A 15,101-nucleotide genomic window follows, 5' to 3' on the forward strand; every position below is an offset into this window, starting at 1 on the left:
AAGTGACTCTCAATCAAATGAGCAAAGACATGCCCAAAGTGTAGATTATGAAAAGAAAAGTACCGAAAACTATTCTACTTGTAAGACTGAAAACGAAGATATCGCAAATAAAAAAAATCTTAATGTTTACTTGCATACTGAAGATACATATCAGAGTAATAAAGATCGCATTGAAAATGATGTTTATGATAGCGAAAACGAAGTTTCAATTGAAGCTAGTCATACAAATAAAACTGAAAGTTTATCAGTCATAACGACGGAAACAAATGCAGGTATATTTTCACAATTTTATAATTATTCTTAGGATAGACAGAACAACAAAATTATATATTTTTATATTTAAAAAAAATTATTTTTCTTGGAAAAATATAACCAATCTGTAAGTGTACATTTAATTACATGTATAATTTATCATCGTTATTGTCGTGATCTAATATCGATTAATAGATTCATATTTTAGCTTGTAAAATTGATATACGTCATGCTTTCAAACAATCAATGGTTCATTCAATGTCACATATTTACGTAGTCTGCGAAAAAAATCCTTTAATCCTATAGGATATGAAAAACATTATTATGATTAACATAAGTTTTATATCTTTTTGTATCCAACATTTTAGCAGGAACACGGGTTTTGTTTAAAGTATTCATTTTTAAAAATTTGTTTCGTCTAAAGTATTTTTATTTTTACTTTTAGATGTGTTACAAAAAGATCCTGCTTTATGGCCACTAAAATTAAACGAAAATCAGCGTGAAAAATATATAAATGCAGGATACTCGATTTTCCAGAATAAGAATTCTACTTTTAAGTCTTCAAAACGAGAGTACTTAAAACAAAATAGATATTTTTCTCCTAAGTATTTTGAAAGAGAATTGAAAAATGGCGAACGATGTAATCGAAAATGGTTGATGTTTTCTGAATCCACTGGAAAAGTATTTTGCTATGTTTGTAAGCTGTTTTCAAAGGATCATGACAACACGTTTGTGAAGAATGGATTCTCTAATTGGAAAAAAGCCGACGAAACGATTTGCAATCATGAAAATAGTAAAGAGCATAATCGATGTACGGTAGATTGGATTAATTTTATACAAAAAGATGCACACGTCGATAAAGATATGATTAATAAAATGCAATCCGAAATTAAATATTGGACGGAAGTATTAAAAAGAATTCTTGCCGCTATTCGATTTTTATCTGAAAGAGGTCTTTCATTTCGTGGTACTAATGAAGTGATTGGATCATCAAATAATGGTAATTATTTAGGCGTATTAGAATTGATTGGTGAATTTGATCCTTTTTTAAAACAGCATATAAATATGTATGCAAATAAAGGTAGAGGAAATGTTTCCTACTTATCAAAAACTATTTGCGAAGAATTTATTGAATTAATGTCTAGAAAGATTCTAACGCAGATTAAAAATGAGATTAAAGAATCTAAGTATTGGGGACTCATTGTCGATTCTACTCCAGACATTTCGCACGTAGATCAACTATCTGTGATATTTCGATATTATTTCAATGATCATATTCATGAACGATTCTTTTGTTTCCTACAAATTACAAGCCATAAAGGCAAATCATTGAGTACCGAAATATTACAGTTACTTGAAGAACATGATATAAATATAGCTGATTGTCGTGCACAAACGTATGATAATGCTAGTAATATGTCTGGCAAATACTCCGGCCTGCAAGCATGTTTAAAAGAACAAAATAAATTAGCATTCTACGTTCCTTGTGTTGCTCATTCTTTAAACTTGGTCGGAGAACGTAGCGTCGATGAATGCATTCATTCTAAAAATTATTTTGGTCTTTTGCAACGATTGTATTCGTTTTTTGGCGCTTCAACGCATAGATGGAATGTTCTAGAAAATCAAAATAACTCAAAACTGACAAGTTTATCAGTTACCCGATGGTCGTGTAGAGCTGATGCTTCTAAAGATTTGATTGAAAATTTCGACGGAATTTATAAAGCTTTGTCTTCCATAGCGGAAGATAAAGATCAAAAATCGGATACTCGACACGAAGCTACATCTTTATTAAACAGTATGATCAAACTTGAAAATGTATTTATGGCTGTGTTTTGGCATCGTATTCTCAATCGATTTAATACCGTTAGTCAGTTTCTTCAACAAGTTGAAATAGATTTGAACACAGCTAGTAACATGCTTTTTTCACTGATCGAATTTGTGAAAAATTTGCGAGATAAATTTTCAAAACTAGAAAGTGAATCAAAAGACCTTAGTAAATTTGTCAATCAAGAATATTCTGACGCGGATAAAAGAAGAAAAGCAAAAAAGTTATGCGACGGTGTGAAAGAAATGGAAACATTTGAAAAATCTGATGAATTCCGAATCGAAACGTTTTACGCGATCATCGATAAACTTGTAAGTGAACTACAGAAACGGAGCGAAGCTTATAGCCAAATAACAGGGTTGTTTGGCTTTCTCACAAAACTATTAATTATTAGCCTTGATGAGATGCAAGTAAGTGCTAAAAACCTTATAAAAGTTTATTCTCAAGACTTGGAAGAACAATTCATGAATTGGAACAATTCATATTGCTGCTAAAACTACAACCTAAAGGTTTTTTTTCAAATCAATATGGAAAAAGTAACAATCTATTAAATCCCTTAAAAGTTTTGAATTGGATAATTAATAGCGGTATGGTCGATGTTTTCCCAAATGTTTGCATTGCATATAGATTATTTTTGACTACTCCCGTCGCAAATTGTGAGGCCGAAAGGTCATTTTCAGTTTTAAAAAGAATAAAAAATGTGTATAGATCAACAATGCTTGATAGCCGTCTATCATCTTTGACGAGATTAGCTATCGAAACCGAATTGTTGAGAACTTTGGATTTCGACGACATTATTAAAGAGTTCGCGGAAAAAAAATGTCGAAAGAAACATTTTTAAATAAACAAAATGTAATTAAAATTAGATTTTTTATTAGATTTTTATTTTATTGTTAGCATTTATTTGTATAAAAACTTTATGAAAAAAAATAATTTGTATATCTTTTCTATAAAATCCCTCCCCCCTCCGCTTTTTCGTCAAAGGGCCTCCATGAAGTCAATAGTCTCGGGCCTCAAAATACCTTAATCCGGCCCTGGCTGGAAGCATCCTTGGACGTCGATCGTTGCGGGCCCACTGGCTGTGGGAAAACGATCTTTGTAAAGACTTTTCTTCGTTGTTTGACGCACATGTCTGACGTGTGTTTCGAGCGAGTTTTATTTTATTACGCAGAGTGGCAAGAGGCTTATCGTCAATTAAAAAACAACGTGTGTGTAAAAGAAGAGAACACGCTAAACAACGTTGCAGCGAGGAAGAAAAATATAATTGAATTTCGCGAGGGATTACCGCGTCCGGAGGATTACTCGATCCGTTTATTCTGAAACTGGTGATAATCGATGATCTTATGAGAGAATCGTCGTCGAGTGATGTGATCGTAGATCTTTTTACCAATGCAGTCATCACAAAAATCTCAGTGTCATTCTTATCTCGCAAAATCTCTTCCATCAGGGACGCGGACAACGCAACATATCTCTCAACGTTAATTATATCGTGGTTTTCAAAAATCCTCGCAATCGTGCGCAAATTCAACATTTAGCGCGACAAGTTTATTCCGACGACCCGAAATTTGTTGAAGAGGCATACTACGACGCCACGTCAAAACCGCACGGATATTTGCTGTTCGACTTCAAACAATCGACTCCTGACAGCTATCGATTCCAGACGTGCATCTTTCCTAACGATACGCGACATTACGTATACGTATTGCGTAGATCGTTTTCCAACAGAAGCGTATAAAAACCGTGTAACGCTGTTGCCGCGAGTCAGTCGTGTAACTCGCACGCACGCACGCGATGAAGGAAAAGCGTAACGTTTGTACTGATAGTGCAGCGAAATTTGCCAGACGTTTGATAAGAGATCGGTAAGAGAAACATCTGTCTTCTCGAGGCCGTATGTCATCTGAACAAAAACCAACGGGCAGCTTTTCTTCGAACCGCGGACGAAAAATTTATTCGCTGTATACACAAATGCGTTTTTAATGCTCTCAACGGTAACGTCCTACTCGAACGACGCGAAAAAGAACGACTATCGAAATATAAAACGACCCTACGACATATCGCAAGAAAACGCGGTAACTGGAAGTCTAAAAGAAAGCTATTGTTACAACGAGGAGGATTTTTGCTCTATATTATCGTCCCCATATTATCAGCTTTATTATCTCATTTTATCGGAGGGTAAAATCACAGAACGATGGAAAGGGCCAAAAAAATGGTCTTGATTTCTACGGAAAATCTCGAGAGAATGCAACGACAACAGTCGTATCAGCAACAGCAACTGTCAACGGAATGGAGAACTCGCTGTCGCACAGTTCAGGAAACATCGCCGGAGATAATAATTCTGTACGAACCCCTGGAACTCCGTTGTCTCGGCTCAATGCGGAGATGAGTCGCGTGCTTCATTCGTCATGGCCACGCAACGTGGATGAAAGATGAAAAATGTACAAGGAGGCTCTTCGGCGGTATCTTCATCTTATCCGAGTAGCGCGCAAGCGAAAAGCCGTTCGGAGTGCGGACGAAACCACTAGCAACGATACGCGAGCTGAAGAAGGAGACGAGGGTAACGCTGACGACAACGACGACGTCAATGACTACGACGACGACGACAACGATTCAACGATCTTATTTCACGAAACTTCGCCAATTTCCGGCAAACACCCTCAGACTAGTAACATAGATACTGTAAAGGAAAAAACTCAAAAAGTAATTCGTAATATTCATGTGTTAAAAAGTGTCGAAAGAACAGTCCCGAAAACTTATCGCACACAAGCTCGTATGCTAATGCGTCATTTGCAAGACAAAGCGGTACGCGACAGATTAAATTGGGACGAGAAGGATATCGTGATTATAGACGGCAATGTCGTGAAAGATTCCGATATAACCGAACTGATAAACGACGCGGTGCGTGAAAGAAAAACCGTGAAAGCAACGGGAAGAGATCAGTTCGCCCGATTACTGCGTAGCTTAAATACACGTACGGCACTGGTGGGAAATAAAGAGTTATTAAAGGCAGTCTACGGATCTTCAGTAAACGCGAGACCTCAGTCTTTGGCGAGTTCCACGCCTAATATAACGCGTTCGCCTCCAAAAAGGCGCTTACTCAATTGGAGTACGGTGAAGAAACAATAATGTCAGAACTTGAAAAAATTTATTACGATCCGACGCATTACGCGGGATATTCCGCTGTAGATAATCTAACACATGCTGTTAAACCAGATTTTTCGCGTAACAAAGTCACGCGCTGGCTCCAATCACAAGACGCGTACACGCTACACAGACCTTTACGGCGAAAGTTTCCACATCTGCATTACAATTTAACAAATATCGACGACGTGTGGGAGGCCGATTTAATCGAACTACGGAATCTCAAAAGTTACAATGACGGATATTCTTATCTACTCGTGATTATCGATGCTCAGTAAATTCGTCTGGGTTGAACCGATGCGCGACAAAACGAGCAACACTGTAATAAAAGCTTTTCATAGCGTACTCGCGAGAAGCGAAGGACGCACACCCATATACCTGCAAACGGACAAAGGCAAAGAATTTGTCGTCAAACGTTTTTGAAAGAAAACGGTATCCGTTTTCGAGTAACGCGTAATCCCGACATCAAAGCCGCGATCGTTGAACGTTTTAATAGGACGTTGAAGGAGAGAATGTGGCGGTACTTTACGTATAAAAATACACGACGTTACATTAACGTTTTGCAAGATATTGTTCGTGCGTACAACCATACCCGTCACTCTTCCACCAAAATGCAACCGACGATCGTGACGAAAGAAAACGCGCGAATCGCACGTGAAAATATATTTTGTCGATGGAACGTTAAAAATCAGAGTCGTAAAGTTAAATATCGCGTTGGAGAATTCGTTCGCGTCAGTAGAGCAAAAGCTACCTTCGAGAAAGGATACGAGGCAGGTTGGAGCGAAGAGATATTTCGTATTCACCGTGTTCTCGAGTGGCGAAAATCTCGCGTATACGAACTGAGCGATTTAGTGGGTGAAGTCATAGACGGTATTTTTTATGAACAGGAATTAGCTCGAGTCGAGAAGAATTTGCGGGAGGACGAGTTTATCGTCGATCGAGTAATAAAAAGTAGAGGCTACGGGAAAAATAAGCAGGTGCTGGTCCACTGGCGTGGTTATCCCAGTAAGTTCGACAGTTGGATACCCGCTTCGAATTTAATCACTCTTCAAGATGCGGGAGGACCAATTTTACATCGTTCTTCCGAGCAATAGCAGTATGCGACATTTTCCGCATAATAAGACGTCATCTTTCACCACACAATTACCACAGACTTTATCTTTGCATGGCGAATGGGAAGTCGGGCTTAGCGAGATTCAATTTCCTAATACTTTCCTCCACATAAATCACGGCGAAAACACCCTCAAATTCGTCGATATTGAATCGAAGGACAAAGACAAGAAAGACATTAAGTTAACAACGACTGAAGCTCTAATACCAAATGGTATTTACAAAGATATCAACGAACTTTTTTCCACAATTAATTCCGCGTGTATAAAGGTCGGCTCGCATTTTCATTTTGAAGCTCATAAAGAGGAAGGATTTAAAACTAAAATATGGGTGTTATTATGTTTACTGCAATATTGACAGTATATATGAAATTATTTAATAGCTAATATTGGTGTCATTATGGATACTGCAATATTGGTAGTGCATTAACATTTTATTAATAACCAATATTATTTTTACATTGGACAATATCGGCCAAGAATTTCCTAATATAACCAATATTTAGTTGACAATGTTGACCAATGTATTGCTAATGTACTGTGTTACTAGGGATGTAAATGGAGAAGTAGCACTACAGTGTACAGCTATAAAATCCTGTCAGAAAGTGACAGGAAAAATCGGATTTTATCGGAATAATTTGAATAGATAATTTTAAATGCACACCCGTGAAAAAAAATTGTATATAGATTTAATACAGATTAATATAAATTTTATTAAAATTAAATAAGATACTAATAAGATTTTAATAAAAACTCGGTTTTTGATTAAAACTTTATAAATATTTATTTTTTATTATGTACAGATCTATATTAAGTATTATACATATAGTCTTATTAAATGTCTTTATAAGAATTAAACGAAATAAATATTTATGTTAAACTGTATAAAATTCTTACTAAAATCTTATAAATTTTTATAAAGGTCTTATTATAATCTTATTAGTATATTAAAATCTTATTTAATTTTAATAAAAAATTTATATTAAATCTATATAAATTTTTTTTTCACGGGCATGATCGGATTATTTGTTGAAAAAGTAACGGATATTTTTACGGATATTCCAATCAATATATTTCTGATGATATTTCTGATAAACTACGAACGGAATTTTTATCCGTTCAATGTAATCGGAAATATTTATTTGTTACTTTTCCAATAGACAATCCGATTCTTTTTAACGGAAAATGGCTGGGAATTTTTCTCAGTGTATGATGCGGTTTGATAACGGTTCAATAGTGGTTCGATAGCTGTAGGATATGGTTCGATAGCGGTTCGACCGTGATTCGGCAGCTGTATGAAGCAGTTTGATAACGGTTCTTTATCTGTACGATGCGGTTTGATAATGGTTCAATAGATATACAATGCAGTTCGATATCTGTATATACAAAAAGAACAATATAATCAATTTGTAAACTATTTACAGCGAAATAATATTTATAACAAGTACGACGCAGTCAAATTATTGAATGAAATATGTGTAAAAACTTTAGTAGATTTCGCTCGTAGATTGCGAACTGATGGCTTATGTATCAGATAATATTATATACGACGCGTTACGAAATGAATAAGTGAAAAAAATTTATAAAACTATTCTAACTTATTTTCTCTCTTCCCTATTCCTTTGCGGTATGATGGCGTGTGCAAAACTGAGTAAGAGGTACATAAATAAGATGGGTGGAAACGCATGTATGTGAATGGAAGACTGCGTATGAAAAAGTAAACGCAACGGATGAAAGAGAAAGAGCCGGAATGATTAGACTGTATGGGCGTACAGTTGGAAATATCGCTGATGGGCGAGGGAGATTCGCAATAGAGGGAGAGTGCGAGCACTGCGGCTATAGTGGTGGTCACAGCGGGCGTGATCTGGCGACGGCGCGCGGCGGTGGACGCCGGTGGGCGCGGATTCCCTCTCCCGCTTCCACGGACGGTCGCGGATCATGAAAATCATGTGTCAGCAATTCCTCAAAATCCTGTGTCAGCAATTCCCCTACGAGACTTCCCTATCCGCGTAACGTACGTTATGCCCCCTCCTCGCCGACAGTACCCCCCAAACACCTACTCCCCCCTCGGAGCTCCCGAGTCAGAACGCGCATAGTATCAACTATTATGGTTGCGTAACAAATTTAGCAATAGTTACCAGATTTGCAGAAAATTTTAAAATGATACGTTTGTAACTCTGCTACCTGTTGCAGATGGTTCTGCAGCAGGATTATATAACGTTCTTATAAACCTTTTCAAGAAGTTTGGAATTCCATTAAAAGAAAGATTATGATAGGTTTTGTGGCTGACGGAGTCAATACAATGATGGGCGATTATCATGCTTTAAAAACTATGTTAATTAACGATGTAACTGGATTCTTTGTATTAAAATGTACCTGTCATTCTTTGGCTTTATGTGCATCGTATGCCTGCTTGAAATTACCTAAAGATCCTGAAAAATTTGTACGAGATGTACATTCATACATGAAATATAGTTTTGAAAGAACTTCCGAATTTAAAGAATTTCAACAATTTGTAGATTTAAAACCACATAAACTTCTATTACCAGCTCAAACTCGGTGGGTTTCTTTAATATCGGTCATTAAAAGCGTCTTAGAACAATATAACGCGTTAACACTTCATTTTCAATCTCGATATTTTAATGATAAAGTCTAAGCATCCGAAAATATTTATAAAGAACTTCAAAATCTTTTAAATAAGATCTTTAATTAGAATTTGTAGAATTTATATTGCCAATATTTACTAATATGAATTAATATGGAATTTCAAGCAGAAACACCTAAGATTCATTTATTGTATGACAATATATCTTCGGCATATAAAACGATTCTTGAATGTTACATAAAAGAAGAAGTATTAAACTCCAAAGATATAAGTGAAATCCAATATAGAAATCCACACAATTTTGTTTCAATAGAAAATTTGTACTTAGGACCAAAAGTAAATGGACAATAACAAAAATTAGATGTAAAAATTACTGCACAAGAAAAACATAATATAAAACTAAGATGTTTGGCTTTCTATATAGAAAGTGCTCACCAAATATACTTAAGATTTTCTTTTAATGCACCACATATACAAGATTTAAAACATTTAACTTTTTTAAATCCCAAAAAGATGGATTTAATTATTTCAATAAAGCCTGCGGCAATATATTTCGACAAAATATTGTTAAATGTTAATTTAAATGAATTAAATAGAGAGTATAGTCTTCTTCGTAATAGTAATTTAAATAAAGATAAAGAAGTTTTGAAATTTTGGACGGAAACAAGCAATATTAAAAAAGGGGATGGTATCTCCTGCGTTTGATTTATTTTGCTTACCCCACAGTAGTGCTTACGTAGAAAGAATATTTAGTACCATAAATTTAAACAAAACAAAAGTAAAAAATCGATTAAACACTGATACCTTAATGGGTATATTACATACCAAAAAATACATATGTGATAACGGTGGAGACTGTTATAATTTTGTCATTAACAATAATTTTGGTAATTACTAAAATGTAAGTTGTTTCTTCTATAGTTATAACTCGTTTATTATGATATTGTATGAATTGTGATTTACTTTTAAGAAGATCTAGTAAACACTAATTAAGAATACTATTACTTGATGTTTACTAGAATATTCCAGTAAACACCAAGTAACAATATCCTAAATTACTGTTAATAGTGTTTACTAGATCTTCTTAAAAGTAAATCACAATAATATATATTATGAGTGCTTTCCAGCTATGAAAAATTTTGTCGTCACTGTGTGACACAGTGTTACACAATGTCGAGTTGTAGCTAGAACGCTGTTTAGCTTTATTTTACCACCAGAGATTAGCAAAAGCAGTGATTAGCAAAAGATTTGTGCTGTAAATTAATATTAAAAAATTGTTTTAATATTAATATTTAAATTGAGCATTTTCTAATAAGTCTCATTAAATGAGAGATACAGTCACAATGAATTATTTTATTTGTTTAACATTTGGTTAATAATGGAAGCTGAAATAATATATGCACTGTAGTGTTTGCAAATAAATCCTTCCACTGCTGTAATTGGAAAATTATATAATCATTAATTATTAATTATATAAATTTTTAATTGTAATAGAATGTAATATTTAATATTAATAGTTAACGTGTTTAAAAAATAGTAATAATTAATAGTAAATTTATCAATATATATTGATTATTGTATCATATACATTTGTAGTTGTAATAAATAATAAAATAAAGTATGCATTAGATATCTTCCATTATTTAAAAACCAATCTTTAATAAAATTGTGTTATTTATCTTTTTAATTTTTATTTTTTATTAACAGAGAGATTTTATAAAAATATTTTGAAATTATAATCACTCGAAAATTATATTTTTCAGAAATATTTAATGCGAATAATTTAACCGTTTAACTGAAATTAGAAATTTCTAGCATTACATATTTTTATCTACAGAAAAATAAGTGATACCAAATGTAAAAACGTAAAAATGTTGATATTCGTGGAGTGACGACACAGTCGTACTTAACTCTTTAGCTGTGTACGATTGTGTCGACTTGTGTTGTAGTTGGAAAGCATCCTATATATGTTTATCATAATATAATTTTAAAGAAATACTATAATTTTTTTTGAAAAAGTTTTGTGATTTTCAATGATATTTTTTTTTAAGTACTGTGATAGATACTTTTAAGAAAAAAACTGTAATATATTTTAAATAAATGTTTACGTATAAATAATGTCGTCTGTTTATTTTAACGACATTCTATTATGTATTCTCATTGGCTTACGGTTGATAAAATAATTATCCGAGCCTATCAGGACACGTAATGAGATGCCTGGTATGTGATCTAGCCATGAAAAATCGTATCGTGTACCGATCAGGAGTAATTTATATTTATATAATTAAATCGACAAAGCATGGAAGATCCATGCCGCGAACACGACGCGGCGGAAGGAAATATCAAATCCGCAAACTCTACAGACAATCCTTGTGCGAGCCAGTGCCGTCGTACGGTCTATTGGGCGCACTTGGTGGAGAGTATGATCCGTGGGATCCATATTTCGATCGCAACGCGACATCCAAGTTATTCGGTAAAAAAGTGAGTGATGCAGTAAGCACTTCTACCTCCAACCGACAACCTTTAGCAACGCAAACGTGCAAAACACAGTCAAGCATTCTTCGCCCCACGAAAAACTGCCGACCTCATTCCGATTCACGTCACACTGCAAATCCAAGTGTGTTAATTTAACATATTTTTTCTGTGTAATTTTAAGTTTATACGTTTATTTGTGTTATTTAAACACACGTAAGTGTGTAATAGTTTCATTTTATACGGATCATGTGTATTACAATGCTTACGCATCTTAAGATGTGTAATAAAGTAAAACGTTTCGTAGTTTACAAACGTTTTATGAATTTTAAACGTGTTTAAATCTTTTGCGCGCATCAAAATTACAAAAAATTGATCCCAATCGAAATAATAAATTATGTGAATTATTGAAGAAGATGATGAATTTGATGATAAAAGTGAGATTAACGTACTATTGTTTGAAAAACCATCAAATTTCGTAATCGATTCATCATCACCATCTACCAGTATCATTTCTGATGTTTCTCAAGGTATATACAAATCGATAACCCGTCTGACACGAATGTGGAAATATTATCTGAACCAATGAATATCGAAATACTACATACTGAACCAGCTGTTAACCTAAATGATGTTAAACATAAAATATAGAATTCTCCAGTTATGATGGAAGATGTTAAAGAGAAGGTAAGCAAAATTTTTTATGTATATAATTATTTGTGCGAAAATATAATTCCAAACAGCTTATAAATAAAAAAACACAAATATAAACAATTATTTAATAGATTTTACTACATAGAACATAATAGAGGAAAAGAAGATAATATAGCCACACCGTCTACATCTAATATTCATGATACTAAACAATTCGTACAAAGTCTACAAAAATAAACAGTTACATCTAAAGAGTCAGGATCCATATCATATCCAGCAATGTTACCTTCACTATCTTACGATTTACAGTGCAAGCTTAAAAAAGACGGTATATTAAAAGCACAACGATATTTTATTTCATTTTGGGGTCAATATTTGCGGCAAGCAACATGTATAAAGTTAGATTATAGTAATCTTGCACGTAGTATCGTGACTGCATATCCAGAACTTGCTGGCGGTAGAAATGGTTGTGTAAGTATTATTATAAACATTATTATAAATTTTATAATCTTTAATTTTTATTTGTATAATAAATTGTTTTGTTTTACTAGGAAAATTGAAAATTCAATTGAGTACGTAAATCAGAAATCATAAAATCAATATGAAAAAACAGACCCAAAAAAGAGATTTTGAGAGCAACGGCAGATGCAAAAGTAATTCTGCAATTACTTTTGCATCTGCCGTTCAAACTTCTACAACGTAAGTTTAAAATCACTTTTTAATTTAGTAGTAAAAAAATTATATATTTAATATATTTGTATTTAGTAGTGTAAAAATATCTAATTTGGTTGTGATTATGATTTATTTTTTTAGAACACCAACAGAATCTGATATAACAAATGCTCTGAAAGAATTGGGAAAAAAATTTATGGAAAATAACATGTCACATGTTAAGCGACTTTTAGAAATTACAATACCTATACGGAGACAATGGATTGAAAAAGAATCTAATCGAATTAGTGAAATTATTAAAAAATATCCATCGTTACAAAATTACGAAATGGTAATTATTCAATACTTTTAAAGTATGTTCTACCAATTCATAAATATCAAATTACCATGATACTTATAATTATTGACATATATGTTACTACTTAATAATACTACCTAATAATACTAATTAATAATATGTATATGTATACATGTATTAAAAAAATGTTTTATAAAGTTACATAATTATTTTCAAAAAATATATTAAAAAATTAAAAAGTATCTATTTATTTTCAGTTATCTTCACGTACGTTATTATTTAAAAGTTTGGAAGTACAAAATGTGTAATTTGTTGCGTGTAATAAATAGCGTGCTAATATGTAAAAGTTTGGAAGTATCACGTTTTCTTAAGAGAACAAAATATTAATAAAATATTAATATTATTTTGTTTTCTTATAAAAACGTGGCGCTTTTAAACTTCTACACAGTAGTGTGGCACTTATTACACACAATAAATTACACATTATATGCGTATTAATTTAGTGTGTTGAATTAACACGTATTAAACGTGTTCCAATTTTACACACGAAGAAATGTTTTAAAAGTGGCTTCAACGAAATACACGCATTAAGCGTGTTAAATTAACACACTTGGATTTGCAGTGCAAGGAAGCCTGAATCGACATCGACAGAATCAGCAAGGACGACACCAGATAGGGACCTTACGCTTCCTGCCAGCGGGTATGTCATTGGCTCAAGCGCCAAACCTCTTTTAACTCAAGCTTCGTCGCGACCGCGCCGCAAAATCTAAATAGAACATCGGAAATTTAGTCGATTCTTATTTGTGACGTGCGTGCAAGTAATTCGCCATTAATTCGGGCCATCTTCCTTTCGACAACGCGGCCGCAGCCAACACGTGGAGACGCCGCCGCCATTTTCTCCATACGGGCTATACCCCCACCCTCGCCCCGGCACCGTTGGGGAGGGCCGAACGACCACGCGCGCATAGATTTCTCGCGCATAACTATTAAATAAAAAGTGATATTTTATCCCTGGAGGGACAGAATTCCATTGGGTTGCAAAGAATTATTAAATCTTTATTCGCCGCGACCTACGTCTCATAAAATGCGAGCGCTATGAATCCGCTTTCTAGGGAAAATCCACAGACGCTTTTTCCCATGAGACCTTATGAAAGTTGGAGCGAAACATTTGCGTTGTCGCGTTCTTATATAGAAACCGAGAGACTCACGCCATTATTTGGGACGAGTGCTACGTAGAACGCGTAGAAACCACGTTAAACGAACGCGTCTACCGTCACTACGTGCATATTGGAACGCGAACATGCTACGAGGAGTGCCCCGAGGTGTTAATTAACGAACGGGCGTATCACGCGTACGACAGATGCACATCGATTTCTTAATTATTTAGATGAAACCGGCAACGATCCTTAGAATCTTTCGGAACCGACAATTATCGCTATTATCCAAATCGTCACTCCGGTCGTCGAGTGAGACATCGAGCGCGCATTCGATTCGTCACGCTTTCCCTTTTCCGTGTCGAGTCTCCTAAAAGAGTTTGGTCAAGACCGTACACATTTACCCTTACATATCAAAGGTACATGTGTTTTTGGATCCGGCCGCCTCGTTTACCTACACTGGGTATCCACTGCCAAATGCCTGACTTCTTTATTATTCGTACACAAAATCGGTAAAGACAACATTTTTTGTTAAATGTGCCACTCTCAACTACTAGCTGAGAATCGCCCAAAATATATATTAAAGTATCGACATTATTTACACGTTGGTCGCGTTACGAATAAATTGCCAATTACGATTATCCAGCCCCGCTTCCGTGCGCCACTGTAGAGAGTGCATAGAAATTCTTCGGGATTTCCTCGAATACCTGGAGCGGTCCGGTGAAGAGCCTTACAATTCCGAACACTCGACCACGGTTTTGATAAACGTAACTACCATCCGACGTCATCTTCTACCTCCCTCCCTGCCAGCGGCGAAAATAAAGCTTTTCTTTCGATTTTTTATTACGTAAGTTATCATTCGGTTTACATAAATTTTTGTCGCTGTTACATCGCGGCGGTATACGGGTATACATGTTCGGTA

At 34.5% G+C, this 15,101-nt stretch overlaps 1 protein-coding gene across 1 annotated transcript; it reads left to right on the plus strand.

Moving 5' to 3' along the window:
- Positions 1 to 5,826: 5,826 nt before the first annotated feature.
- LOC118646892 lies at positions 5,827 to 6,309 on the plus strand. Its single transcript, XM_036290778.1, has one exon. It carries the CDS (start codon positions 5,827 to 5,829, stop codon positions 6,307 to 6,309), a length of 483 nt encoding a protein of 160 aa, XP_036146671.1.
- Positions 6,310 to 15,101: the final 8,792 nt, after the last annotated feature.

Source organism: Monomorium pharaonis, chromosome 1, assembly GCF_013373865.1.
Source record: "Monomorium pharaonis isolate MP-MQ-018 chromosome 1, ASM1337386v2, whole genome shotgun sequence".
NCBI lineage: Eukaryota > Metazoa > Arthropoda > Insecta > Hymenoptera > Formicidae > Monomorium > Monomorium pharaonis.